Source organism: Triticum aestivum, chromosome 1B, assembly GCF_018294505.1.
Source record: "Triticum aestivum cultivar Chinese Spring chromosome 1B, IWGSC CS RefSeq v2.1, whole genome shotgun sequence".
NCBI lineage: Eukaryota > Viridiplantae > Streptophyta > Magnoliopsida > Poales > Poaceae > Triticum > Triticum aestivum.
In genome coordinates, this window is record NC_057795.1 from 685,254,693 (window position 1) to 685,280,853 (window position 26,161).

General features: G+C 43.1%; 2 protein-coding genes, 1 non-coding gene and 1 pseudogene across 3 annotated transcripts; 1 reads left to right on the forward strand and 3 right to left on the reverse strand.

The window, feature by feature from the left end:
* Positions 1-5,481: 5,481 nt before the first annotated feature.
* Positions 5,482-8,289, reverse strand: LOC123082559 (receptor-like protein EIX2; annotated as a pseudogene).
* A 7,193-nt stretch (positions 8,290-15,482) lies between these two features.
* Positions 15,483-15,555, reverse strand: TRNAV-UAC (transfer RNA valine (anticodon UAC)). The gene has a single exon. It is a non-coding gene; the product is annotated as a tRNA-Val (tRNA).
* On the reverse strand, positions 15,535-16,187 carry LOC123149221 (proteinase inhibitor PSI-1.2). The gene is made up of 2 exons (XM_044568835.1): positions 16,128-16,187; positions 15,535-16,016 (listed from the first exon to the last, which is right to left on the reverse strand). Exons 1-2 carry the CDS (start codon positions 16,171-16,173, stop codon positions 15,826-15,828), a joined length of 237 nt encoding a protein of 78 aa, XP_044424770.1. The 5' UTR covers positions 16,174-16,187; the 3' UTR covers positions 15,535-15,825.
* Positions 16,188-22,066: 5,879 nt separating this feature from the next.
* On the forward strand, positions 22,067-23,629 carry LOC123149212 (pathogen-related protein). Its single transcript, XM_044568826.1, has 4 exons — positions 22,067-22,305; positions 22,737-22,869; positions 22,963-23,261; positions 23,364-23,629. Exons 1-4 carry the CDS (start codon positions 22,171-22,173, stop codon positions 23,508-23,510), a joined length of 714 nt encoding a protein of 237 aa, XP_044424761.1. The 5' UTR covers positions 22,067-22,170; the 3' UTR covers positions 23,511-23,629.
* The last annotated feature ends 2,532 nt before the right edge of the window (positions 23,630-26,161 follow it).

Genomic DNA, 26,161 nt, shown 5'->3' on the forward strand with positions numbered 1-26,161 from the left:
ATGATTTGGAAAGGATACGAGATAAATGGGAATACATTTTACATGATCGCCCAAGATCAAAAGAGCACCAACCAAAGCAGCGGTGTCCGCTTTGATGCAGCCACCGAGAGGGGAAATGACACATATTATGGTTACATAGTGGACATATGGGAACTTGACTACGGAGTAGATTTTAAGGTCCCTTTGTTTAAATGCAACTGGGTCAATCTGTCAGGAGGCGGGGTACAGGTAGACCCACAGTACGGAATGACAACAGTGGGTCTGAACAATCTTGGGTACACTGACGAACCATTCATCCTAGCCAATGATGTGTCACAGGTTATCTATGTGAAGGACATGTCTACCAAATCGAGAAAAAGAAAAAATAAGGAAGCGAATACATCATACGATGAGCCAAAGCGCCACATAGTTCTTGCAGGAAAAAGGGACATCGTGGGAGTGGAGGGCAAGACAGACATGTCCGAAGATTATGAAAAGTTCCATGAAATTCCTCCCTTCAAAGTGAAGGTTGGCCCGAGCATCCTGATAAATGATGAAGATTATCCATGATTACAGCGCAATAAGGAAAGGACACAAGCGAAGAAAAAGTGAAGACTTTCTCCACAACTATTATGATGATACCATGCCAACTTTCAACCTTTTCGTAGTTCATTTGAAATGCCCGTTGTAACAGACAAGTTTCCATATGAAATCATGATACTTCGAAATAGATTGTCCGTTTTGTACATGAAGTGCATCCAGTTTTTGCCGTAACCCTCTCAACTTTCTTGCACATGCTATGTAGATGAAATGATGATACCATGCCGACTTCCAACCTTTTCATAGTTCATTTGAAATGCTTTTCAATTTCAAGGTCTTATAGCTCAAAAAAACTCAGTAAATGCTTTTATAAAACTCTAATATTAAAAGGAATCAACTAAAAAGCTTTTATAAACCTCTAGTATTTTTTAAACTAAAATTATATAAAATTTATGCAACTAAAATTATCAAAGTATTTTCTGTTCAAAACATGAAAAGCAGAAATAATTATCATAAATAACTTTTTGTTAGAAACTTTAGTAGCAAAAAGAATTGTCATAAACATTTTTTTGATAGAAACTAAAATAACAAAATCTGTTTTTCAATATAATGATAAAACGCAGTAATATTAAATTGCAGGAAAAAGAATCACTCCAAATATATTTTTAGTTGCATAAAGATTATAATTATTCAAATTTGGAAACTAATGGAGTAACATAAAGATTATAATTATTCTCAACTAAAATAAAAAAGAATAAAAAAATAAAGCAAAATCGAAAGAAAATAAATAATTCAAAGCAAAAAATAAAACAAAAAAAATAAAAAAGTGCCACCACGGCCTAAATACGACTAAAAAAACCAACAATGGGCCAGGATTCAGGCCCGCAATAGGCCCAATAGGCCCACAGGCACATATAGTGCGTTTAGGCCCGTAAGCCTGCATTTGAGAGGAGCTCGAGAGGGCAGCGGGACTGGGGCTTATAAACCACTCTCGAGCTCCCTCAGCTAGCGAGGTGGGACTAAACTTTCGTGCCGCGACGTGGACAGCACAAGGCCTTTAGTCCCGGTTGGTGCCACCAACCGGGACCAAAGGCCTCCAAAGGGCGGGAAGCAGAGGCCTTTGGTCCCGGTTGGTGGCACCAACCGGGACTAAAGGGAGGCATTGGTCCCGGTTGGTGCCATGAACCGGGACCAATGCTCTGCCTATATAAGGAGCACTCGTGAAAATTTGGTTCAGTTCGTTCTTCCCCGCCCGACGGTGCCAGGCTGCCTGTCTCCGCCTCGCCGTCGCCGTCGTCGCCCTGCGCCGTCCCGCGCCGCCCCCCGCCCGGACGCCATCGCTGCCCCCGTCCCACGCCGTCCCCCCTCCCCCGCCGTCGCCCCCCCTCCCGCCGCCCGCCCCGACACCGTCGCCGCGCCGCCCCTCACGCACTGTCGCCGTCGCCGTCCCCTGCCCGTCGCCCTCGCCGCACCCCTCACGCCGTCGCCATCCAGTGAGCAAAAATTTTGCTAATTTAATTTGATGTAGTAGTTAATTTAGATGTGTAGTATAATTTAGATGTGTAGTTAATTGAGTTAGATTTTGTTAGATTTTTTGTTAGATATTTTTGTAGATATTTTTGTTAGATTGTTTTGTAGTTCATAGATTTTTTTTGTTAGATGTGTAGTTCATAGATTTTTCGGTTAGATTTTTTTTCATATTGTGTAATTTGTTCATATTGTGTTAGTTTTTTTTTCTGTTAATAGATTTTTTTGGTGATATTATTGTTGAATATGCATGTTTTTATGTTCATTATATGCAAAGATCGAATATGTCAATTTTTTATGAATTTTTTTCTGTTCATAGAATTTTTATGATTTTTTTCTGTTGTAATTTTATTCATAGAATTTTAATGATTTTTTTGTTCATAAAATTTTCTTTGTCAATTTATGTATATGTTCATATTGTGTATGTATAGGAAAAATGTGCATGATCAAAGTCATTTATGAATATGTTCATATTTAGAATAGAGGAAAAAGGAAAATAAGAAGAGAAAGTGTTTAATAAAATTAGTTAGAAAAATAATAGAACTATAGTTAAACTAGTTTATTTTTAGTAAGTCCTACTTTATTTTATTTATAGTAAGTGCTTAATATATAGTTGAACTAGCTAGTTGATTTAATAAGCTACTTTATTTTACTATATATAGAAGTAGTTTATTTTTAGTAAGTACTACTTCATTTATTTATAGTAAGTGCTTAGTAGTCGAACTAGTTGATTTAATTAATAAAACTACTTTTTTTACTATATATAGAAGTAGTTCCCGCATCGACGTCGACGATGCCTATCCCGCATCCTCGTCGTCGACTCGGCGGTGGAGGCCTGCTTGATCAGCGCCATGTCCGGGACTAGGCTCCGCCGGGCTGGTATTGGGAGGTGCTACTTTCCGGGGGATGTAGGTTGGTGAGGAGCCAGCCCGTTGTTGACCCGATCCTTGTTTGGTGGCGGTCGCGTGGGCCAGTGATGGTGCCGAGGCTTCCGGACACCGCAGAGGTGGTACGTCACCGTGTCAGCAAGGAGGATGAGCACGTCCATCGCTAAATGGTTGCCTTGGAGGGCAGGTTCGACAATTCCTGGCAGGTTCTTCAGGGATCTCACTGGAGCTATGATCCTGTGATGGTTCCTTATCTTTGGGTGTCCATCGCCCGCGACGATACCCGTCGGGCGCTACGGTTCTAGCTGTATTGGCGATGCTATATGTATGATAGTATTCGAGGAGTATTAGTGATAATATTCGACGACAAGAGATGATGTACTTTTGGTTATAATTGAATGCATGCTAATTTGAATACTACTTTATTTTACGATTTGGTTTTGCTTATTGAATGCTCATATTGGAAAAGTAGTCCTACTTTGAATGTTAAAATTAAAGAGCACTCTATGCAGAAATCTAGAAGCCCCCTCCATCATCCACGCTGTCGTGGGGGTAGCTTCTCCTTCATTCTCGTGTGCTAGACAATTTTGTGTAATAATGCACTCGGGAATGAAATGAGGAGCTACCATCACCGATAGTCAACCCGTGATTAATAATAATGATCTAATTTAGGTTTTTTAGTACATATATTTAATTGTACAAGTTTAATATTTGAATTATGAACATAGGCTGGAAATGTCGTACTCGGACGATGAAAACCGTCCGAGGGAGTGCGACTGGTGCCACGACGACCGAGGTATGTGCGACAAGTTCCTTGAGCTGGACGAAGATCGGCGCTTCAGCATTAAGCTCGAGGAGACCTTCGATGTTCATACGGTATGCAATCCCGACAATAGTTTTTTCGTAATTAAGCACGACTTCAACTATTTTAACGTGTATTTTTCATATTTCCCAATTCGACTAGCTTATCTCATGCTATGCAAGACACTATGTCTTGGAGAGGATGAGTTTTGAAGACCATGAAAGTATGGAAACCAAAAAAATTCACCTAAGGACCCATCATGGTGTGGATTTTGAAGTAAAGCTGTACAATGCTGAGAGTGTAACCCATTTTGGTTGCAAAAATTGGGAAGCACTTTGCAAGATGTATGGTTTTGATGAGGGTATGCTTGTCACCATGGATCTTGATGATCCTATAATCGAGCAAGACAATATGGACATTTGGGTCCTTCTGGATACACTTCCAATTCTTCCCCCATGTGAGCTTCTCAAACATAGTTATTAAGTAATTTATATTATTTATTTCAAAATGGTTGACAGCTTATTTTCATTCTTCAAAGAATGTGTGGAAGATGGTAGACAAAACCCACTACATCGATGGCTCCGAATTAACTTATAAGGAGAAAAACCATCTGATGCATTTTGTACTGATCTTGAGAATTACAATGTCTACAATCGAACTCCTCAACATTATGGTCAATACGTGCCACTAGTGCACGTGTTGAACTACGGTAACTACCATGGAGATACCCTGGTAAGATTTTTTACTATTACGACATTCGTGCATATCTTTTTGCATATTTCTAAAACTAGTACATCATTGCTAACTACGAAGTTATTACTATGTTTTTCAACAGATAATCCCGAATGATTGTGTGCCTCATCTGATGTATACGCACGGTGGCCTTGATGTTTTGAACATACAACCAGGTCGTCCTACGAATCTGAACTGTCCATACCGGATTTCTAAAAGAAGTGGAGACATGACAATCAAAGAACGGAAAAAATGTATGGACAGTCGTAAGGAGCTTCTTGGAAGCAAAAGGAAGCAAAGCGCAAGAATTGGAGATAGGATGATCTCCATTCTTCATAATGGAGAGTCAGGGTCTATATTGTTTTATACTATTTTACCTTAAGGGTGTTTAGGTCCTACCTGATACTGATGATCATGTGCTAAGAACAATTATGTAGGGTTGGGTTCGATGACTATGAGGATGATGATCGTATGACTTGATAACGAGTAGAAGTTGTACGGTGATATGCATGATTAGTAGGACTTGTTATTATACATATATCAGCGGGTGAAATGAACATAGCAGTAGCATTGGTAAACCAAGCACGAAGATATAAGAGAGGACACTTCTCTCTATTATCTAGCTAATAACAACCTAAATTAGCCCCCAAAACCCCTAAACCAGCCACTTTCAAAAAAAAACTCAGCTGTTGCCAGCTTCTCACGCGTGGATGCCTTTTGGTCTCGATTTATCTCACCAACCGGGACCAAAGGCCCCCTGCCTGGGCTGCCACAGCGGCCACGTGGAGGCCCATCTGTCCCGATTCGTGTAAGAACCGGGACTAAAGGTGGGAGGCATTAGTAACGACCTATTAGTCCCGATTCAAGAACCGGGACAAGAGGCCCTTACCAACCGGGACAAATGCCCTATTTTCTACTAGTGTAGGGGGGCAATGGCCCCCTTTGCCCCCCCCCCCATGAAGCTCCGCCTGCACTGGACGGTGTAGTATTACCATTGGTTGCGGTTAAACCCGCTCAATCTGTGGTTGTCGTGGCCTTCCACATCATTCTTGCCCAATTCACAACCACAAGCACATATATTTCATCACAGACCTCGTCGAAGAACTGGAAATAGGAGATTCTCCATGTTTTCTTGAATAGAAGTGAGCAGAACACCACCCAGAGGCCAACCATGAAGCCCAAGCTTAGTCCAAAGTAGAAGGGCATCATCTCGGATCCTTCTCTGCTTGTTGTGGAGGGGCTTTCTGCTATATGGTTTCCCGAGCAGCTCTTCTGAAGAGGAGGCCAGCGTTGCCAATGTACATGGATGCGGGGTCGCCGGGGTTGAGTGTGTCGAGCTGGTGCCCCGACGGTATCCTTCCTAATAGATTATTGTATGACAAGTTCAAATAGCTTAGAAATGTTAGATCGGATAGGCTTGAAGGGATTTCACCAAAGAGTTGGTTGTTGGAGAGGTCAAGTGATTCCAGTGAGTGCATTAAGCCAATGCTCTCTGGGATTTTTCCACCCAAGTGGTTTAGAGACAGATTCATGCTCACTAAACCTGATGTAGGACCTATGCTTTTGGGGGATATCTCGAGTTAAATGATTGCAGGACAAATCAAGACTCACCATGTATACGATTGGACCAATATATTCGTGCCCTTTCCCTTTTGTGACTACAATATGCTCTTAATGAAATAAAACCCATGTCTACCAGCATCTTGGGGGTTATCTACACCATCATAATCATCTACTATAGCCATGCCGCTGGAAATGATGGAAGGGTTATCCAGAATTGCTATTTTTGTAGTTTTGGCTACACCATCCATGTTTAGCAGGTACTGAGGTATACTAACTGAGAAATTGTTGTGTGCTATGTTCAAATATTGGAGATAACAAAGTTCACTAAGCTGGGCAGCTATATATCCAGAAAACATGTTGGACCTAAGGTGCAGATATTTCAGTTGTGGTAATTTTTTCCCAATCCATGTTGGTATACTTCCAAAAAACTTATTTTGCCCAAGATCAATAAAAGTTAGTCCCGGGCAATTCTGTAATAACAAAGAGAATGCATCCGAGAGGTTGTTGTTGGCAAGCCTCAAAGTTCCAATTGACATAGACAATTGCATGTGAGAGCTTGAATCACTTTCTGGAGAGGCTGTGTTAAGTGGGACCATCCTTGATCCTGATGCTACATTTTCTGAACATCGAGGAACTGGCTTGTTATCATATTCTTTCCAATATCAAGAAAATTAAGGAACTTCATTTGGCATAATGATGCTGGGATAGTGCCTGAGAAGTGGTTGTTAGAAAGAAAGAAACTAAATATGGCCATCCAAAATTCAAAAATAATGGTAGAGGCCCTGATAGAGAGTTTCTTGAGACATCTAAAAAATCTATATGCTGAGGTAACTGTTGTACTAAACCTGTGAACTGATTCGAGCTTAGATCTAAGACAACAGCTTTCATTTGTCCAATAGTAGCTGGTAACGTGCCACTGATGTTATTGCTAGATTGGTCCAAAATTCCAGCCTATGCAAATATAGTCCAAAACCAATCAGGCATGGCATCGGCTATGCCACCATCAGACATAAAAAGGAAGGAGATACTCTCCTGTGATTTGAGCCACTTAGGAAACTCTGGCCCAAGACGGCATGATGTCAATCCTAGTGACTGTAATCTGAACGGAGGGACCCAATCATAGTTCAGCCCCATGGTAAAGGAATTTGCATACAAGTGCAGCCCCTGCAACTTTGTTAGCTTGGAAAACTGATCTTTAGTGACGAGCCCATCCAGCTCGGAAAATAAAACATAACGCCAGCAAGTGTGCAGCGGGCCCTTGCCCCCTCCCCCTCCCCAAGTACTTCAACATGCTATATTTATCCAAATATTCTCAGGATACAAAGGCTATTCCCTTCAGATAGTTACTATTTAGCTGAAGGACTTCAAGTGAGCTCAAGTTTCCCAACTGTGCAGGAAACATGCCATATATACTGTTGCGCTCAAGGTTGAGATATTTGAGGCTGGTCGTGCCATAGGCCCAGTTAATAGTGTCGAACTGCATTTGAACTGAATTGGAAGAGATGTCGACTATCTTGTGCCTGATGAGATTGGACCGGGGCACAAAGCGGGCCTTGTTATTAAGCGAACATGATGATAGCCTGAGGATCTCAAGAGAGGCCAGCATGTTCACTGTGTCAACCCACCCTATCACACACTGAGGTTCACATAGCTCATGTCAAGATGCTTGAGCAAAGAGAGTTGTGGCAGCCATGAGAGATCGTCTGAGTGCAGATAATAAGATCTCAGATCGAGGTATCACAACCTCAAGAGGTTGCCAAGCTGATGGGGCACCATGCCATTAAAATTCAGGTAAGAGAGGTTGAGGTACCGCAGGTCACGAAGAGACCCTATAAAGTCTGGGAGGTGGCCTTGAAACCCGTCGAGATTATAGTTCCCGCCAAGGTCCATAAATTGCAGATGTTCCAGGTCTTTTAGAGAAGAGCTTATCTCACCTTTCAGAGAAGATTGGATGTTGTAAGGTGCATGAAGGTCGAGCTCAATGACATGGCCGATCATGTTGCTACACGTGACGCCCTCCCACCGACAGCAGTCCTGCCCTCGCCACGATGAGAGGAGGCGCTCTGGGTTGGCCATGATTCTTGCTTTAATGGACAATAGGGCTTCCCTGTCCCTCATGATGCATCCTCCTTGATCATGCGTCCTCCATGTATCTGGCTTGGGCCACCCTATTGTGGTATCTGTGGGCATGAGCACCAAGAATGCAAGTGCAAGCATGGCAGATTTGGATCTAAAATGTGTTTCATTGTTGAACTTCATTGTTAGGGAGGGATGTGATCTGACAAGAGATGTTTTATCTCAGTCAAGATGAAGTGGCCTGAACAGGTTCAATTTTTCAGCATGGTAACATACTGCGGTCAAACCAAATCGATGTTGGAACGAAGAAGAAAAAGAAAGCATTCAGCACTTGGCAGGGTTGGCCACATATTCGATAAAGGGCGCTTTTATTAACTCAGGATGTAGGATCAAGTGGACACACAACATCATGAGTGTCAACCGGCCTCCGCATAGCTAAGATGCACACAGCCTTAAATGAACAGTCTAGCAAAGTGTATGTAAAAAAATGACAATTTTGGCACTAGTAAAGCCATATGAGTCCGAAACTATGCCAATGTTAACGGATGAGGTGGGCCTATCCGGAGATTATGTTGCCATCCATGTAGGGTAAAAACCTCCCTGGCCACCCGGCCCAACCGCATACACATCGCCTTGAACAAGGATTGATACTCCATTCATTGTAGCGTAGACCACATACGAAGCCAGTGCGTTCAGCAGTAAATAACCTGCATAGTAGAAGAGGTTTTGCCATTAAAAGCACAATCATTTCTACATAGCCAAAGCGACCATAATAAGGCTGACGCTCCCACCTGTATTAGCATACTAAAAGTATTTGCTATACCGTCAAGCCAGTGACCACATATATTGGCAACACTTGTGGGCGGATACAAATTGGACGATATTTGGATGACTGACTATATAGAACGCGCAAACTGGCATTGAAAGAAGAGGTGTTTAATTGTCTTGTCATGAGTACAAAAGCTACACGTCTTACTTCCTTGCCAGTTGTGGCGAGCAAGGTTGTCTTTTGTTAGTACAGCTCCTCTTCGAAGATACCACATGAAAATCTTAATTTTTAGTGGCATCTTTGATTTCCAGATTAGTTTATTATTATTCACAGTTATCTCTGAATGCGAGAGTGCATGGTACATAGAGTCAACTGTGAAGGATCCTGATGTAGTGAGATTCCAATGAAACACATCCCGCCCTTGAGTCAAGTTAATCGTATCCAAACGGGATAGAAGATGTTGCCATGACGCAAGGCGGAGGCCAATCAAGTCCCTCCTAAATGATACATTCGGCGGGAGGAGCTGAGCACGTGCGCAAGAGTATCATTCTTATCGCGTACAATGCAGTACAAGGCTGGATAATGTTCTTGAACAGTGGCATTTCCTAGCCACCTGTCCTCCTAGAAACGTATCTTGGAGCCGTCCTTTATCGTGATTGATCCAAAGCGGGATAGATGTTTCTTTACCACCATCAGACCAGACCAAAAATGTGAGTCAGCAGGTTTCCAATAGGCCTGGGACAATGCTTTTTAGCCTAGATACTTATTGCGCAACAGGGTTTGCCAACAACATCCTTGGTAAGTAGCTTGAACAGCCAATTACTGAGCAATGCATCGTTCTTGACCTGGAGGTCCTGAACACCTAAACATCCTTGGTCTTTTGGTCGACAAACCACACTCCATTTTGTTAGCCTATACTTTTTATTTTCACTGTCTCCTTGCCAAAAGGATCTGGATCTGAAGTAATCCAATCTTTGCAGAACCCCTTTAGAAATTTGGAAAAATGAAAGCATGTAGAGATCCATGTTTGTGAGAACAGAGTTGATCAAAACTAGTCGTCCTCCAATGGAGAGCAACTTGCCTTTCCAACTGCTCAAGCGTTTCTCCAATTGCTCTTCAACATGTTTCCACTCGCATTAGTGAGACGCCGATAATGAATCGAAATTCCCAAATATTTAATCGGGAATTGGTCTTGTGCACAACCGAATAAGTTAGCATATTGTGCAGCCGCCTCCTTGGCTTCTCCAAAACAAAACAATTCACTTTTACGGAAGTTGATTTTCAAACCTGACATTTGCTCAAAAGTTGAGAGCAATAGTTTCAGATTTTTAGCCTTATCTAGGTCATGTTCCATAAAAAGAATTGTATCATCGGCATATTGCAAGATAGATAGTACCTCATCCACAAGATGTGGCACTACTCCTGCAATTTGATTGTCCTGTTTGACGTGTTTGATCAAAGTAGCCAACATGTCAGCGATAATGTTAAACAACATTGGAGACACTGGGTCACCCTGTCATAATCCCTTTTCGCCTGGAAGTAATGGCCTACATCATCATTGACTTTGATAACCACACTACCTCCAGTAATGAAATTTTGGACCCACTCGCGCCATTTATGTTGGGGAACGTAACAGAAATTCAAAATTTTCTACACATCACCAAGATCAATCTATGGAGATTCTAGTAACAAGAGAGGGAGAGAATGAGCATCTTCATACCTTTGAAGATCTCTAAGCGGAAGCGTTACAAGAACGCGGATGATGGAGTCGTACTCGCGGCGATTCAAATCGCGGAAGATCCGATCTAGCGCTGAACGGATGGCGCCTCCGCGTTCAACACACGTACAGCCCGAGGACGTCTCCTCCTTCTTGATCCAGCAAGGGGAGAGGATAAGTTGAGGGAGAACTCCGACAACACAACGGCGTGGTGGTGGTGGAGCTCGTGGTTCTCCAGCAGGGCTTCGCCAAGCACTACGGGGGAGGAGGAGGTGTTGGAGGAGGCAGAGGGCTGCGCCAGGGGAAGGGTGCGGGTGCCCTCTCTCTCCCTCACTATATATAGGGGGAAGTGGGGTGGAGGAGGCGCCCTAGGGTTCCCTAGGGGATGGGTGGCGGCAACAGGGGAAACCCTAGATGGTTTTGGGCGCCCCCACCCCTAGGAAACTTGCCCCCCAAGCTAGGAGGGGCGGCTTCCCTAGGGGAGGCGCCCCCACCTCTCCAGGTTATGTGAGACGGGTTGGGAGGGGAGCACAGCCCCTTAGTGGGCTGGTGTGCCCCCTTCCCTTGGCCCATAAGCCCCCCAACGCTTGTCGGGGCCTCCGAAACACCTTTCTGTCACGCTGGTCGTCACCCGGTACTCCCAGAACAATTCCGGACTCCATTACCCTTCGTCCAATATATCAATCTTCACCTTCGGACCATTCCGGAGTTCCTCGTCACGTCCGAGATCTCATCCGGGACTCCGAACAACCTTCGGTAACCACATACTATTTCCCATAACAACTCTAGCATCACCGAACCTTAAGTGTGTAGACCCTACGGGTTCGGGAACCATGCAGACATGACCGAGACAGTTCTCCGGCCAATAACCAACAGCGGGATCTGGATACCCATGTTGACTCCCACATGTTCCACGATGATCTTATTGGATGAACCACGATGTCGGGGATTCAATCAATCCCGTATACAATTCCCTTTGTCAATCGGTATGTTACTTGCCCGAGATTCGATCGTCGGTATCCCAATACCTCGTTCAATCTCGTTACCAGCAAGTCACTTTACTCATTCCGTAATGCATGATCCCGTGACCAACTACTTAGTCACATTGAGCTCATTATGATGATGCATTACCGAGTGGGCCCAGAGATACCTCTCCGTCATACGGAGTGACAAATCCCAGTCTCAATTCGTGCCAACCCAACAGACACTTTCGGAGATACCTGTAGTGCACCTTTATAGTCACCCAGTTACGTTGTGACGTTTGGTACACCCAAAGCATTCCTACGATATCCGGGAGTTGCACAATCTCATGGTCTAAGGAAATGATACTTGACATTAGAAAAGCTCTTAGCAAACAAACTACACGATCTTGTGCTATGCTTAGGATTGGATCTTGTCCATCACATCATTCTCCTAATGATGTGATCCCGTTATCAATGACATCCAATGTCCATGGTCAGGAAACCATAACCATCTATTGATCAACGAGCTAGTCAACTAGAGGCTCACTAGGGACATGTTGTGGTCTATGTATTCACACATGTATTACGGTTTCCAGTTAATACAATTATAGCATGAACAATAGACAATTATCATGAACAAGGAAATACAATAATAACCATTTTATTATTGCCTCTAAGGCATATTTCCAACAATTTATTGGAGAAACCTTTCATTTTTAGGGTCTGTTGGAGAAATGACCATTTGACTTTGTCGTATGCCTTTTCAATGTCGATTTTAAATACTACTCCACTCATGTTCTTCCGGTGCATCTCGTGAACGGTCTCGTGTAGGATTACTACTCCATCGAGTATATTTCGTCATTGTATGAAAGCCGTTTGGGATGGTTGAACAACATGATCGGCAACCACGTTCAGCCTATTAGTCGCCACTTTGCTGAAAATTTTGAAGCTGACATTAAGGAGGCAGATAGGTCTGAACTGTTGAATCCATTCGGCCTCCTTAGTCTTTGGCAACAAAACAATCTCGCCAAAATAAAGCCTGGATAGGTCTAGTTGGCCGGCGTGAAAAAAATTGAACAACTCCATTATGTTAGTCTTGATGACATCCCAGAAGTTCTGATAGAACTCTGCAGGGAAACCATCAGGGCCTGGAGCTTTGTTGTGTTCCATTTGGAACACCACAGCTCGCACCTCCTCTTCAGAGAAAGGTGTCGTCAGGATATCATTCTCTTCTGCCGTGACTTGTGGAATGTCATCTATTCGGGTCTCATCTAGAGTGAAGTTCCCTTCCTCTGGAGCCCCAAACAGACACTTGTAGTATTTGGTTATATAACGCTTGAGCACTGCCAGACCCTCGATTTGTCCCTCATCCCGTTGGAGGCTAAAAATACACTTCTTCCTATGCCGCCCATTGGCGACCATTTGGAAATATCGTGTATTATTGTCTCCCTCCAAAATGAATTGGGCACCAGATCTTCGATACCACTTGATTTCCTCTTCTTGCAATAGACGTGCAATCTGCTCATTGGATTGATTTTTCGTATCAATCTTCTGTTGAGACAAAAGGTGAGTCTCTGCTATTTTGTCGAGGTCATCTATAATAGTGGAAAGGCGTTGCTTTTCTTTTTTTATATATACCACTTGTGTGTTTCGCCCATCCAGTAGGAACCGCCTCATGGCTCGAATTTTGAAGTTCGATCTTTGAATCGGTGTGCGGCCAATGGCAGGCCTCTCACATAAATTCTTAACTATATTTGCAAAGTCATCCCGATGTAACCATCCCAATTCAAATTTGAATGGGCGGTGAACAGTGGGAGAGCTAGTAGAGTTAGAATCAAGAATGATGGGTGCATGGTTCGAAAGTGACTCAATACGCTCTAGGGCACGCACTGGGGTTGGCCACATTTACTTGGAGGAAAGAGGATCTGCCGGGTCAAGAAAGAAAAGAAAAGAGGATCTAAAGGACAATTTCTTCTCTCCCAAGTGCACTATGAAAACTGTATGGAGGCAGACCCTATATCCTTCTTTAGGAGGAGATTAAGCAATGAGCTTAAAGAACAATGGCAGCAGATGGTCGACGTCGCCAGGAAAAGTTGTATTTCTGATGAGTCCGATGTCATTAAATGGGCCCTGGGTCCCAAAAAGGTCTTTACGACTAAATCGGTGTATTCCTTCCTGGAAAGAAACATCGCAGGGTGCAATTTTGGGTGGGTGTGGAAAGCTGGCATTCCTCTAAAGATCAAAATCTTTATGTGGCAGTTGTTCCAGAATTCTATTCTTACTCGAGATGTGATGAAAAAAAGAGGGTGGAAAGGGAACCCGAAGTGTTCATTCTGTGGGGAGCGTGAAACTTTCCAACATCTCTTTTTTACCTGTCCTGTAGCTAAGGTGACCTGGAGAGTTATTGCTTGCATGGTCGGCACTGATTTGTGTCCGAACAGCTTGTGGCAGGCTTAATCTTGGTGTTATGTATATTTCCCGAATGGGGAGATCTTTTACACAGTTGGCATAGCTGCGCTTTGTTGGGCTATTTGGACCTGTCGCAATAGTGCTACGTTCGAATCTAAGCAGTTGAAAGCGCCTTTTGAATGTTGTTTCTCTATGTGCGCTTTTCTCTGTTATTGGGCAGGTTTGTTGAAGCAGGAGGATGCGGTGGATCTGCGAGCAGGAGTAGACATGCTGAAGAACAATGCATCGAGGATGATGCGCATCTGTGCTGCGACCAAAGACTGAGAAACTCGCTGGAGAAATGAACGAGGAGTAAAGATGCGTTTTCAGGGGTGTCTTTCTTCAGGTGGAATCATTGTCTTTTGAGTTTATGTTCATTCTTGGAGTCTTCCCCTGCGTGGGACTATCTTTTGGTGCTCGTTTGTGAGCAGTCTGGGGAGTAGCCCCGTCCGAATTACATACTTATTTGGTGTCGCCGGGTTTTCGTCCTACGGTGAGTTATCTTGATGGCGAGTGCTCACGGTAGGTTTCCCGGCGGTGCTTGAACTCGCTCTCCCCTCTCCCGCCTCATTCTGTGGGCCTGGTTGTATTTCCGTTATGTCGCAGTAATGGAAAGGGGTTATGCCCGGTTCGAAAAAAAAGGACAATTTCTTCGCAGTGCTTCGGTCAAGTGTTATTATCTGTGTGTCATGCTAGTGCTGGTGGAGTCAAAAAGGAAAAGAAAAAATGATCTAAAGAGGCATTTTCTTTTCCGTAGTGCTTCAGTCCAGTTTTATTACTCTGTCGTGCACTCACATGCTAGAGTTAGTGGAGTGAATGCCTAGGTGTTGTTCATCAAGTAAAATTTACTAATTTAGTATGTATCTGCAATTTGTAATTCCCAGTGTCCGTGTGACATGGTTCACAGTAAAATCAGTCTGTTAACAAAGAGAAAAATGTTTAATCATCTGCCCCTCCTATGTAGCATTGACATGCAGAACAATGGCCATCTTATTGTAGTGCCAAGTAAAAAGGAAAACATGGTAAAAGAAAATAATACTGCTGCCCAGGATTGAACCCCAGACCCTCAGTACTGATCAAGCAGGTACCGGCGCAATGGACGGAGAGGAGAATGCCTGAGATTCCCCGGTCAAAATGGCGCGGAAGAGACGGAGGAACACATTGAACCTACTGGGACCGGGGAAGCCTAAGGCTCGCATGTTCTGATTTATTTATTTTGCGAAAACACATCTTCGGATCTTTGTCATGCTCCCCTGAGGAACATGATGGTTTTTGCCGTAGTGCCGTGGGGCTTTATTTTCTTCATGAAGAACGTGATGGTTTTTGCTGTAGGTTGTAACAGATGAAAAGACACAAATTATTTACTGTAAAGTTAGTTCGTTAATGGAGATAAAAAAACTGTTATCATTTTGTCCTGCTATATTATCATTGACATGCAAAAAATAAATCCAGAGGACCAGGGTCAAAAAAAAAAAGGATTTGCTGCTGCCCAGGATCGAACTGGAGACCTTCAGTGTGTAAGACTGACGTGATAACCACTACACCACAGCAGCTCTTCTGTCCATTAATAATTGACACATAAATTGTTCTTTATTGTCCTTACCGTTGGTACCATCTTTTGCTTATCTCATCAAGATAACCTTAGGTACCAAAACAACTTTTGGGGCTCTTTAAATCTGCGGAAGGAAACATCATATAATGTTACATGACATGCTTTATCCGCAAAACTTAGAGCTTGTTCACATTATTACTGCCTTGACAAGCATATGGTCTTGCACCACACCATACGTGGAGTTACATCACTGTCTGAACTCTGAACTGGGTTAAGAGCAAGTTTGGTTGATCCCATCGGGGAGATGGAGCGTGCAGCCTTTGGGAGCCATGCAGCAGTTGCACCTCGCCGGGAGCTTCTGTGAGCCGGAGGACGGGCAGGTTATGTAGTCGACCTCCAGGCAGTACTGAGGGCAAGCCATGGCTTCCATGCCCCCTTGATTTGTCCCCAGAAGCACAACACCTGAATACATGAATACACAGACCACATATAAGAATACTATTGCAAAAAGCAAATTCGTTTCAAAGCTTTGAAAAACTGCCATTAAAACAAGAGTTGGATGTGTTTGCCTACCAGCGAGGAGGAGAGCGCAGGAGATGTGGAGTCTGAAGGTGGCCATGTCTGTACTCTGCACACACTCCTGAGGTGGTTCTGAATTCTGATCAGGAATCCTTATATATAGCCTATGTCCTGAAGAGTACTGCCTTGTACAGTAGCTGGTGGCTACGCTGAAACCGCCATTTTTCGTAGCTTGGAGTCAACTAAAGCAGGCTTGAACCTTGACCAGATGACCTTCAAGATGTCTACTTTGTATGGATCTAGTGGAACTCTAACCATAAATCTACCATGACTACATTTAACTCTCAATAGAAATTGCAGCAGCTTGATTTGACCGGCGACGGACTTTTGGACGGTCATCCTCTGTCTTCGTTTTTCACTGTCTGTATAATTGGACTGGACTTTGAGCATCTCTAACTGATCTCCAATAATTTAGAGGGGGGTACGACCGAGTATCCTTTTCTTTTTTACGAAAAGATCGAGTATCCTTTAGAGGAGTATGCTCCTCTAAAAAAGTGGTGTCTCGAACCGATCTTCAATACTTAACTCTTTAAAAAAAATTCAACACAATTCGGTGCAAATTTGATTCAAACTACTACATCAAATTAGACTCGAAATATTTTACATAATTTAGAAAACAAATAAACAAGATTGTGTACAAACTAAATAAAACTACTCGCCATCGCCCTCGTCTCCAATGTCTCCCAGTCCGATTCAGAAAGCAGCGTGTCTTCTCCGTCACCACGGATAAGGACCTCGCCGCGGGCACCGCCCTAGCCCGCTCCGTTGCCATAGTCGTCATTGTCGGAGTTACTGGAGCAAAGGTTGATAACGTACGTCGCCCCGGCCTTGTACTGCTCGTGCTCACGATGGGCATAAAACCGGATACCTAAAGCCCGAATCCCGAAAACCCGATACCCTAAGCCTGCACCCAGAAAACCTGAACCCAAACCCATAGCCCGAACTCGAAAAAGCCCGAGCACTAGATCGGGTAACAATTTTACAAACCTGGTTTTTTTTTTTAGAAATTCGGGTAAGCAGCCACAGTACCCAAATAGCCTGAAATAATTTGGCAGCCTAGTAAAAATTGCCCCATGGCGTAAACACAGATAAGGCCCAACCCAAAATCAGTCACCACAAAAGGTCATGTCCCCGTCCACTAATGCTATTTCTCGCTTATAAGAGCATGTTCAATGCTGGACGCTTCAAGAGGCGCTTAGAAACGAAAAAAATAAATATCAGAAAACAAAAAAGACCTAAGCGCCCTACCCTCCCAATGCTAAGCGCTAACTTCCAACGCTAATTACAACCATGGACGCCTTGTGGAGCGAAGAAAAGAGGCCTAGCGTCCGGTGCAAACCTTTGCACCGATGCCACACTTGAAGCTGGGATTTGATGGGCTAACTGATCCATCCTGGCGTCCGTCTAGGTGTCCAGCATTGGAGATGCCCTAACGAGACGGAAGGTAGGCTCGCCGCGAGGACTTCGCCTCTACGTTCTAACTTGCTTGACACATTTGTTCTTCTCGCTTTCACGTTCGCTCACTCAAGGTTTGTGGATCGTTGTACTGGTTGGTTTGGTTTCCGTTAAGTTTTTTTTTTGGTTTTTTCTACTTTCCTTTTCCTTTTGTGTTTTCTTTGTTTCTTCTCGGCTTTTTTACGGTTTTCTGTTTTCTTTCTTTTTCACTAGTTGTCTTCGTTCTTTATTGCTTTTCAGTGTTTTTTCTTCTTCTTTTTGTTTGTTTTCTTTGATTGTTTTTTGTCTTTTTTTGTTTTAATTGTTTTTTTCTTTTATTCTTTCTTTTCATATCTTTCTTGTTCTTCATTGGTTTTCTTCATTTCTTTGTTTTATTCTCGGTTTTCACTATTTTTCATTCTTTTTGTAGTGGCTTGCTTTGTTTTTGTCATTTTCTTTGTTCTTTTCAATTTCCTTTGTTTCTTTACGTTTTTCATTGGTTTTCTTTTGTTTATATGAAAAAAATGTTGATCATGTATTTTTAAAATGTTAAACATGCATACAAAAATGTTGATCATGTATACAAAAAATATAGAGCGTGTATTAAGTAAAAGTAGACACATAAACATATGCTTGTTTAAAAAATAATTTTGTATTAAAAATGTTAAACATGTATATAAAAAACTTCCTAATGTATACAAAAATGTACATGGTGTGTGAAAAATGTTTTACTGGCATTTATAAAATGTTCCACAAATTAATGATTTTTTTATACATGTTCAATATTTTTGAAAATACATTACCAACATTTTTATACATGATTAACAGATTTTTAAATACATGAGCAAAAAAATTCCTTACACATTACTTTTCATCTTGTACACATTTTTCATAAACATGACAAATATTTCTTCTATACATATTTAACATTTTTTAAATGCATTAGTATTTTATTTTTTAAATACATTATGTTATCGTGCTAGAAGCGTGGAGTATTGCTAAAATGTTGTTCAAACGCTACTGAAATGTCTATTATGTTGTTGCATTGCTGTTATTTTGTGGTTGTTTTCCTATCATTTGTTGTTTTGTTGTTATGTTGCCTAAATGTTGTGCAAACTTGACCTTTGATGTCAATGTTCTTCAGTATTTCTATAAATCGGGTATTTCAGGATTACTCGAACCCGAACCCGAAATTCTGGGTACCCGAATTGTCAGGTAGTAAATTTTCTAGCCAAATTTCAGGTATTGATTTCGAAAACCTAAAATATTTTGTACCCAAATTTCGGGTAAACCCAATCGGCCAGCGGGAGCTTGTATAGCCAGCAATCCGGGTACAAACGGCAGAGCTCTGCCATGTACGCCTCACTGGCTTGCTCCACCTCGAGGCGCTCTATTTTTCATTCTTTTTGTAGTGGCTTGCTTTGTTTTTGTCATTTTCTTTTTTCTTTTCAATTTCCTTTGTTTCTTTACGTTTTTCATTGGTTTTCTTTTGTTTATATAAAAAAATGTTGATCATGTATTTTTGAAATGTTAAACATGCATACAAAAATGTTTATACAAAAAATATTGAGTGTGTATTAAGTAAAAGTAGACACATAAACATATACTTGTTTAAAAAATAATTTTGTATTAAAAATGTTAAACATGTATATAAAAAACTTCCTAATGTATACAAAAATGTACATGGTGTGTGAAAAATGTTTTATTGGCAATTATAAAATGTTCCACAAATGAATAATTTTTTATACATGTTCAATATTTTTTAAATACATTACCAACATTTTTATACATGATTAACAGATTTTTAAATACATGAACAAAAAAAATTCGTACACATTACTTTTCATCTTGTACACATTTTACATGACAAATGTTTCTTCTATATATATTTAACATTTTTTAAATACATTATGTTATCGTGCTAGAAGCATGGACTATTGCTAAAATGTTGTTGAAATGCTACTGAAATGTCTATTATGTTGTTGCATTGCTGTTATTTTGTGGTTGTTTTCCTATCATGTTGTTTTGTTGTTATGTTGCCTAAATGTTGAAGAACTGTTGTGCAAAGTTAACCTTTGATGTCAATGTTCTTCAGTATTTCTATAAATCGGGTATTTTAGGATTACTCGAACCCGAAATTCTGGGTACCCAAATTGTCTGGTAGTAAATTTTCTGGCCAAATTTCAGGTATTGATTTTGAAAACCTAAAATATATTGTACCCAAATTTTGGGTAAACCCAAACGGCCAGCGGGAGCTCGTACAACCAGCAATCCGGGTACAAACGGCAGAGCTCCGCCATGTATGCCTCACTGGCTTGCTCCGCCTCGCGGCGCTTGCCCCCTGGTCTTCCTACATCTCCTGTGCAGTGGCCACCCGAGGGTCGATGAGCACCAACTGTGGTAGGCCATCGGGGAAGATACATAGGGCGTTGGCACCATGGTGGTAGACCGGCATTATGTCGTATTCCCGCGTTGCCTGCACCGACAAGGGGAAAGATCCAATCCACATGCGCTCGTGGGTGTCACTGTCGGTGATTTCCACGACCCACGTGCCCCACCGGCGCTGTCGCACACCGAGGTATTTCCTCTGCATCTATGGCGGGGGTGGTGGGACGTCGGGGAGGAGGAAGCGCCATCTCGGCCACGACCTCGGGACTGCGCATGGCGGTGTGTATCTGTTCTAGGATGGGCGACAGGGAGCGGCAATGGCTGGATCTTGCCATTATCGGCAACGGTGACTATGCCAAAGTGGATGGACGATGCGGGTGGTGGAGCGCCACGGGGCTTGGGCAACATTAGAATGGAAGATGAGGAGAGGTGGGGCTGTGGAGATTTTTACTCTGCAGGTGGGCGGCCGAGTATATTTAAGGGTCGTGATCGCCGCAGAGTAAAATATATCCTCCATTGAATGTTTTAGGAGTTCAGTTACGTGTCAGTTAGAGGAGGAACACCAAATTTATTCCTTTTTAACGGGTTATTGGGGATCAGTTAGTGACGTTCCGAGCACCACGGCCCATTAGCCTAAACTCTGCTGAGGATAAAACAAATAAGTCAATCTATTATCTATCTTCTACCTCTATAAAACCACCACAAGGGCAAACATAAAAAATCTTAGCTATCTATCCACGCGATCTAATGGTCGAAAGCCTTTCAATGTTGAGCATAAACCGTGTTGAGCGCCCTGACAAACCACTAATCTCACTAATCAATCCCTAATCCTTATAGCATCGCTGGAACAGAACACCGACAGATCAACTTAAATGTGTTGATAGTACTAAGATATATAAGATGGTCAATGTAAACCGTCAATTTTATAATACTTTGTTTGTTCCTGCCATGCTTAAATTTAAATGTCTCAAATTTATTTGATAATATGGGAATGGTCTGATTTTATTTGTGGAGAGGTAAAATTGTTGGTACATATAGCAATCACCAAAAACAAGATATCTCAGTCTCTTGTAGCATTGCATGTGCTCCTACTTCACATAAAGTTTGAAAAGAATAGACGACTATGCTTTCCAGTGTGATCCATGGCATTTTCTTTATTCATGGCATTTTCTTTATTAGATAAATACATTCTCTGATGCTCTATTGTTTTGTTTTATTAACAAAATTGATCCATTGTTACTAGGCGTGTGATGAGAAACATACCACCGAGTGTGCTTAGAAAGTTGACGACATGTATATCAGTGTACGATCTATTATTTCAGTTCAAATGAACCATTAGAAGTTTTTATTAGCTCCACACATGAATAAGTTTAAAAAATGGTAGAAATGCCACAACTTGGACTTCCGTCCCGTGTTGATCGCATCACATTTTAACAATGTGGACTCACAGTTAGATTCAAATATTTTCCAATAATCTTTTCTAAAGTTACAAAAAAAATCTACAAACCTTGCAAACAAATACACATACAAAATTCATGTATCCAGATACATCCGTTTCAGCGATAGCTAATATGATCGAAGGGAGTGGCATATTTTTTTGATGGTTATGAATTAAAAACTCAAGCAAATGGTTTATTTTGCTATAAAAAGTTACAGTGGCCTTTATGTATTGTTTTCCAACAGAACTGTTGTATATTCAGATGAGATCATATCTTTATCTGGAAGGAGAAATATATCAGCTCAAGATGTTGCCCGTTCACGTGGCCTCACGTTAGCGCCACAGGCGGTGACTAGGCTCTGGCAGTGACCACATGCATGGTGGCAATCTGCAAAGATCCGAACAGGCCATAGTCGGATTCCAAACTCTACTAGCGACTAGCGGCAGAAACAAAACGCCTGCTTGTACGATTGCGCATCTGCGCATTTTTTGAATACAACACTTTTAACTTCACTGAGACTATAGCTTGACAAAAGCAAAACTTTTCTGCAAGAGTGACGGGTGGCATAGCATGAGTGGACGGACCTCACCGCTGCAGAGACGGGTCGTGGATTGGGTTTGTGGGTACCATATACTACTAGTCTTTTTTTCCATGCAGTGACGTGTGCGATGATGTGGTTGATCTTGTTCTATTCTACATCTGATTTTTCCTACAAGTAGGGAATCAACCACACCACTCTTGGTTGAATCGAGTCTAGTGGAAGGCTGTTGTTAGCCATGGACTCTGCTGAAGGAGGAGACAAATACCGGTCGTTCCTGCACGGCGACGGCGAGAAGAACACGGTGTGGAGGCATGGAGCCCCTCCCAACTACGACCTGGTGAACAAGCTCTTCGAGGAAGAGCGGACCAAGGTACATACTCCCTCCGTCCGAAAATACTTGTCATCAAAATGGATAAAAAGAGATGTATATAAAACTAAAATACGTCTAGATACATGAGATGCACGCACATAAAATGTCCGGATATACACGCGGGGTTTTTGTTTCGAATTTTTCAACTTTTCGAAATGTATATTTCGACAATAGGTGCATATGCACCTAGGAGCCAAAGGCAATTACCGCTCTAGATACATTTTCTTTTATTCATTTTGATGACAAGTATTTTCGGACGGAGGGAGTACTAATTAAACCTGTCCACGGTCGAATGCTTCCTTCAGTGGTGTGTACAGATTATTAGCTTGAACTGCCAAAACGTCTTACATTAGTGAACAGACGTGGTAGCAGAGTAAAGTTCTTCATGTTGGAAGTTAAATTTGTTCACATGCATGGCTTGGGTGCGACAGGAATGGGCCGAGGGGTCTCTGGAAGAGAAGGTGCAGCGGCTGCTCAAGACCTGGGAGATGGAGTTGGTCCACAAGGTGCGGCCCGAGGACCAGAAGAGCGTCAACCCCAAGAACTACTCCGCCATCACCAACGGTACAAAAATCAACACCTCAACACATAGTACAATCGATCGACCGGCCCAAAAAAATAACTGAAACGAAACAAAACTTTTCTTGTTGCTTGCAGGGCTGAAGCCGCTGACGCGGGAGGAGGTGACGGCCATGGGCGGCTACAACGCGTTCCTGGCGACCACGCTGCCGCCGGAGCACCGCATCTACGACCCGGACGCCGAGACGGTGGAGTCGGCCACGTCCACGTTCCTCACGGCGTTCCCCCGGGGCTTCGCCATCGAGGTGCTGGACGTGTACAGCGGCCCGCCCAGGATCGCCTTCAAGTTCCGGCACTGGGGCTACATGGAGGGCCCGTTCAAGGGCCACCCTCCGCACGGCCGCCGCGTCGAGTTCTTCGGCGTCTGTGTCTTCCACGTGAGTTCATTTGATTGGCAGTAATTAATTCATGGTGGTATGTCGATCGTTCGTTGCTCTTCGAATGTTTAAGTGGTCTGCAACGCTGTGATGATATGATAGGTTGATGAGGACACCAAGGTGGAGAAGGCGGAGTTCTTCTACGAGCGTGGCAACTTCCTCGCAAGCTTCTTGTCTGCGCCTGCTTCTGCTGCTGCTGCTACTGCAGCATCGGCTTCAGGCTGCCCTGTGATGAGAGGAGGAGACTGAAGCGCGACCGAATCGACGAAACATGCATGTCACTAGCTAGTATTGTCTCCAGAATAAGGATTTGGCTATGTTCCATGTAATGCCAAGAAATGTTCAAATAAAAAAATATTTTCAATCCATCAAGTATGTTTTAAATTTTCTAGCTTCACTGCTATCCCACTTCTAGTTTAACTTTAAATGGGTGATGCTAGGCGCCGGTCGCACACCCATGATCACGATTGGTCCAACCGTAGCTGTTTGATCCCTACCTTACCTTGTCCTCTTTCCACTGCTTCATCCCACTACGAGTCTTCCTCTCATACTTCTCCTTTGTCGCTCGCCGCACCCACCTCGTGCCTTCCCGCACCTCGCCGTCATGCTCGCTGGAGTAAATTGCACAGAAGTATAACAATTGGGGCATTAAAAGCAGATTGATACCAAGATTGGTAATTTTTACGTGTCAGTATCAAGATTGGGGCGAGCCGTTGCAAAAAAGACTAAAAGTGCGTTTTATACGTATTGACAGAAAAGCTGACCGGTTGGGCCCGCCCATCAGGCGACACGCTAGCCAGGCGCGCGTGCCCGCCCGCTGACTGGGCGCTGACTGGGACGAGGCCGGCTCGCACCGTTTAGGGCGCGCCTGGTGCGGTCGAGCCAGACCCCGACCACCCCGACCCCGCTCTGCTTCATTCTGCTCGCACCCTCGCCGGCGACTGCCTCCCCGCCCCGCCGCCCGCCACACCACGCCATGGATCGAACTGCTTAGGCGCTGTCACCTCCCCCGCGGCTGCTGCTCCCTCGCGCCCTCCTCTCCCCCGCGGCTGCTGCTCCCTCGCGGCCTCCTCTCCCCCGCGGCTGCTGTGCCCTAGGCGGCGATGGCCTCGGCTACTCCGGCAGGCGACGATGGCCGGGGCGATGCGAGCGGCGGCGACCTCCCCCGCTTAGGCCTCGATGGCAGTGGCGGCTACTCCAGCTCAGAGTACAGTAGCGAGGACGAAGATTTTGCGGAGCCGGCGTTGTCGATGGAGCAAAGGCTGAAGATGGCGCGAATTTGGGTGGCCAACCCTAGCACCGCCCATCATTGGACTCATGGCTTCGGTGGTGTTCTGTAAGTGTTCCACTGTGCCATCTTTGCAAATTGAAATTGGGGATTAGGGTTATGGTTTACTGGCTGGTTTACTGTCTGCATGTTTAGCACTCTAATTGCTAGTCTTAAGTAGAGCAGAGAAGTATAGTGGATTACATGAGTCCTAACTAGAGCATAGCAGAGCAGCATTAGTCCAAATTGTCATAGCAGCATTAGTGGATCATTAGAGCAGAGCAGAGCAGAGAAGCTTTGCTGTCAGTTAAGTTTATATGTTAACTAGTTATCTGAAAATACAAACCATCAGTTTGCTGTCAGTTAAATGATTATATGTTAACTGAAACAAAGCTATGTTTAAACCAATAGTGGATTAAATAATTCCTAACTAGAGCAGAGCACCATTAGTGGACAATTCTGTTAACTACTTATCTGAAAATACAAACCATCAGTTTGCTGTCAGTTAAGTACCCACTCTGTAATAATTGTTACTTTGTTTGATTTTTTAGTAATTGTTTATTTTATATGTTAACTTAAACAAAGTTATGTTTATATGTTAACTTAAACATTTTTGTCTGTTATTTCATTTTGCAGTTTGTATGATGACATTTTGGATGTTAGGTTCTATTTTGATGCTTCAGAAATGTTTGAGCTGAAGCTCTGCAGTTCAGATGTAACATACCTGAATATGATTGCAGTGATGGAAACCCAAGGATTTAGTGAATATGATCTGCTGTTTCACATTGAGAATCGACAATTAGGGGAGAAAGGATTGGAGATGGTAGAGTGTAATGCTGAGTTGCAATTAGTAAAGAAGCAGGTTGAGGAGTCTAAGGTCTTAAATTTGCTAGTGAGGGCATGTCCACCTCCTTGCAGGCAGTTTGAGAGGCAAGAATTATCCACTGTTGTGTATGAAGAGCCTGTGTTATATGATCTCAGTGAGCCACTCATCTATGCTGTTAATGAAGAAGGGGTTGCATTTGAAAGTCAGAGTAGCAGCAGCAGTTTAGCTCATGGTACTGGTGTTTGCACACAAGAGAGCAAGAATGTAAAAGGAAAACTGAAAGCTGTTTTGGAAATAGAAGAAGAAGAGGGATATGATGGCAGTGGTGGTTCTGATTGTGAAGGTGAAGAGGACATTGATGTACCACCTTTTTATATGGGTGATGCTGATGACATAGAGATGGCTGAGGGAAAGAAACAGAAAGAGTATGATGAAATGGAAGAGGAAGAAACAGATGATGAAGAATCTGAGGAGGAAGAAGTGGTGCATTATGAGGGTGACACAGAGGTTGAGGAACCTTTTCAAATGGATGAAGATGACAAAGTTGTTTCACAGGATGAAGAAACTGTAATTGTACATGAAGAGAAGAAGAAGAAGAAACAGAAGCTTCCAGTTAGGAGAGGGCCTATAACAAGGTCACATTCAAGTGTAGTACCAGAGGAGGAACCTGATTTCAGACCTTCATCTGATGAAGAAGAGAAAGGATTGTTGAAGGAGGCTGATGATGATGGTTTTGAGCCATTGTCATTTGTGCTGCCAAAGAAAAGGAAGAGCAGGGCAAAGCAGAGGCCTCCTAGAAAATGGTAC

Excerpts from the sequence above, each read along its gene's own strand:
- LOC123149212 (XM_044568826.1), top strand. The coding sequence starts at position 22,171 with ATGGACTCTGCTGAAGGAGGAGACAAATACCGGTCGTTCCTGCACGGC. Across the intron at positions 22,870-22,962 it reads CTACTCCGCCATCACCAACG|GGCTGAAGCCGCTGACGCGG; the intron begins GTACAAAAATCA and ends TGTTGCTTGCAG. Across the intron at positions 23,262-23,363 it reads TCGGCGTCTGTGTCTTCCAC|GTTGATGAGGACACCAAGGT; the intron begins GTGAGTTCATTT and ends ATGATATGATAG.
- LOC123149221 (XM_044568835.1), bottom strand. The coding sequence starts at position 16,173 with ATGGCCACCTTCAGACTCCACATCTCCTGCGCTCTCCTCCTCGCTG. Across the intron at positions 16,017-16,127 it reads CTGCGCTCTCCTCCTCGCTG|GTGTTGTGCTTCTGGGGACA; the intron begins GTAGGCAAACAC and ends TCATGTATTCAG.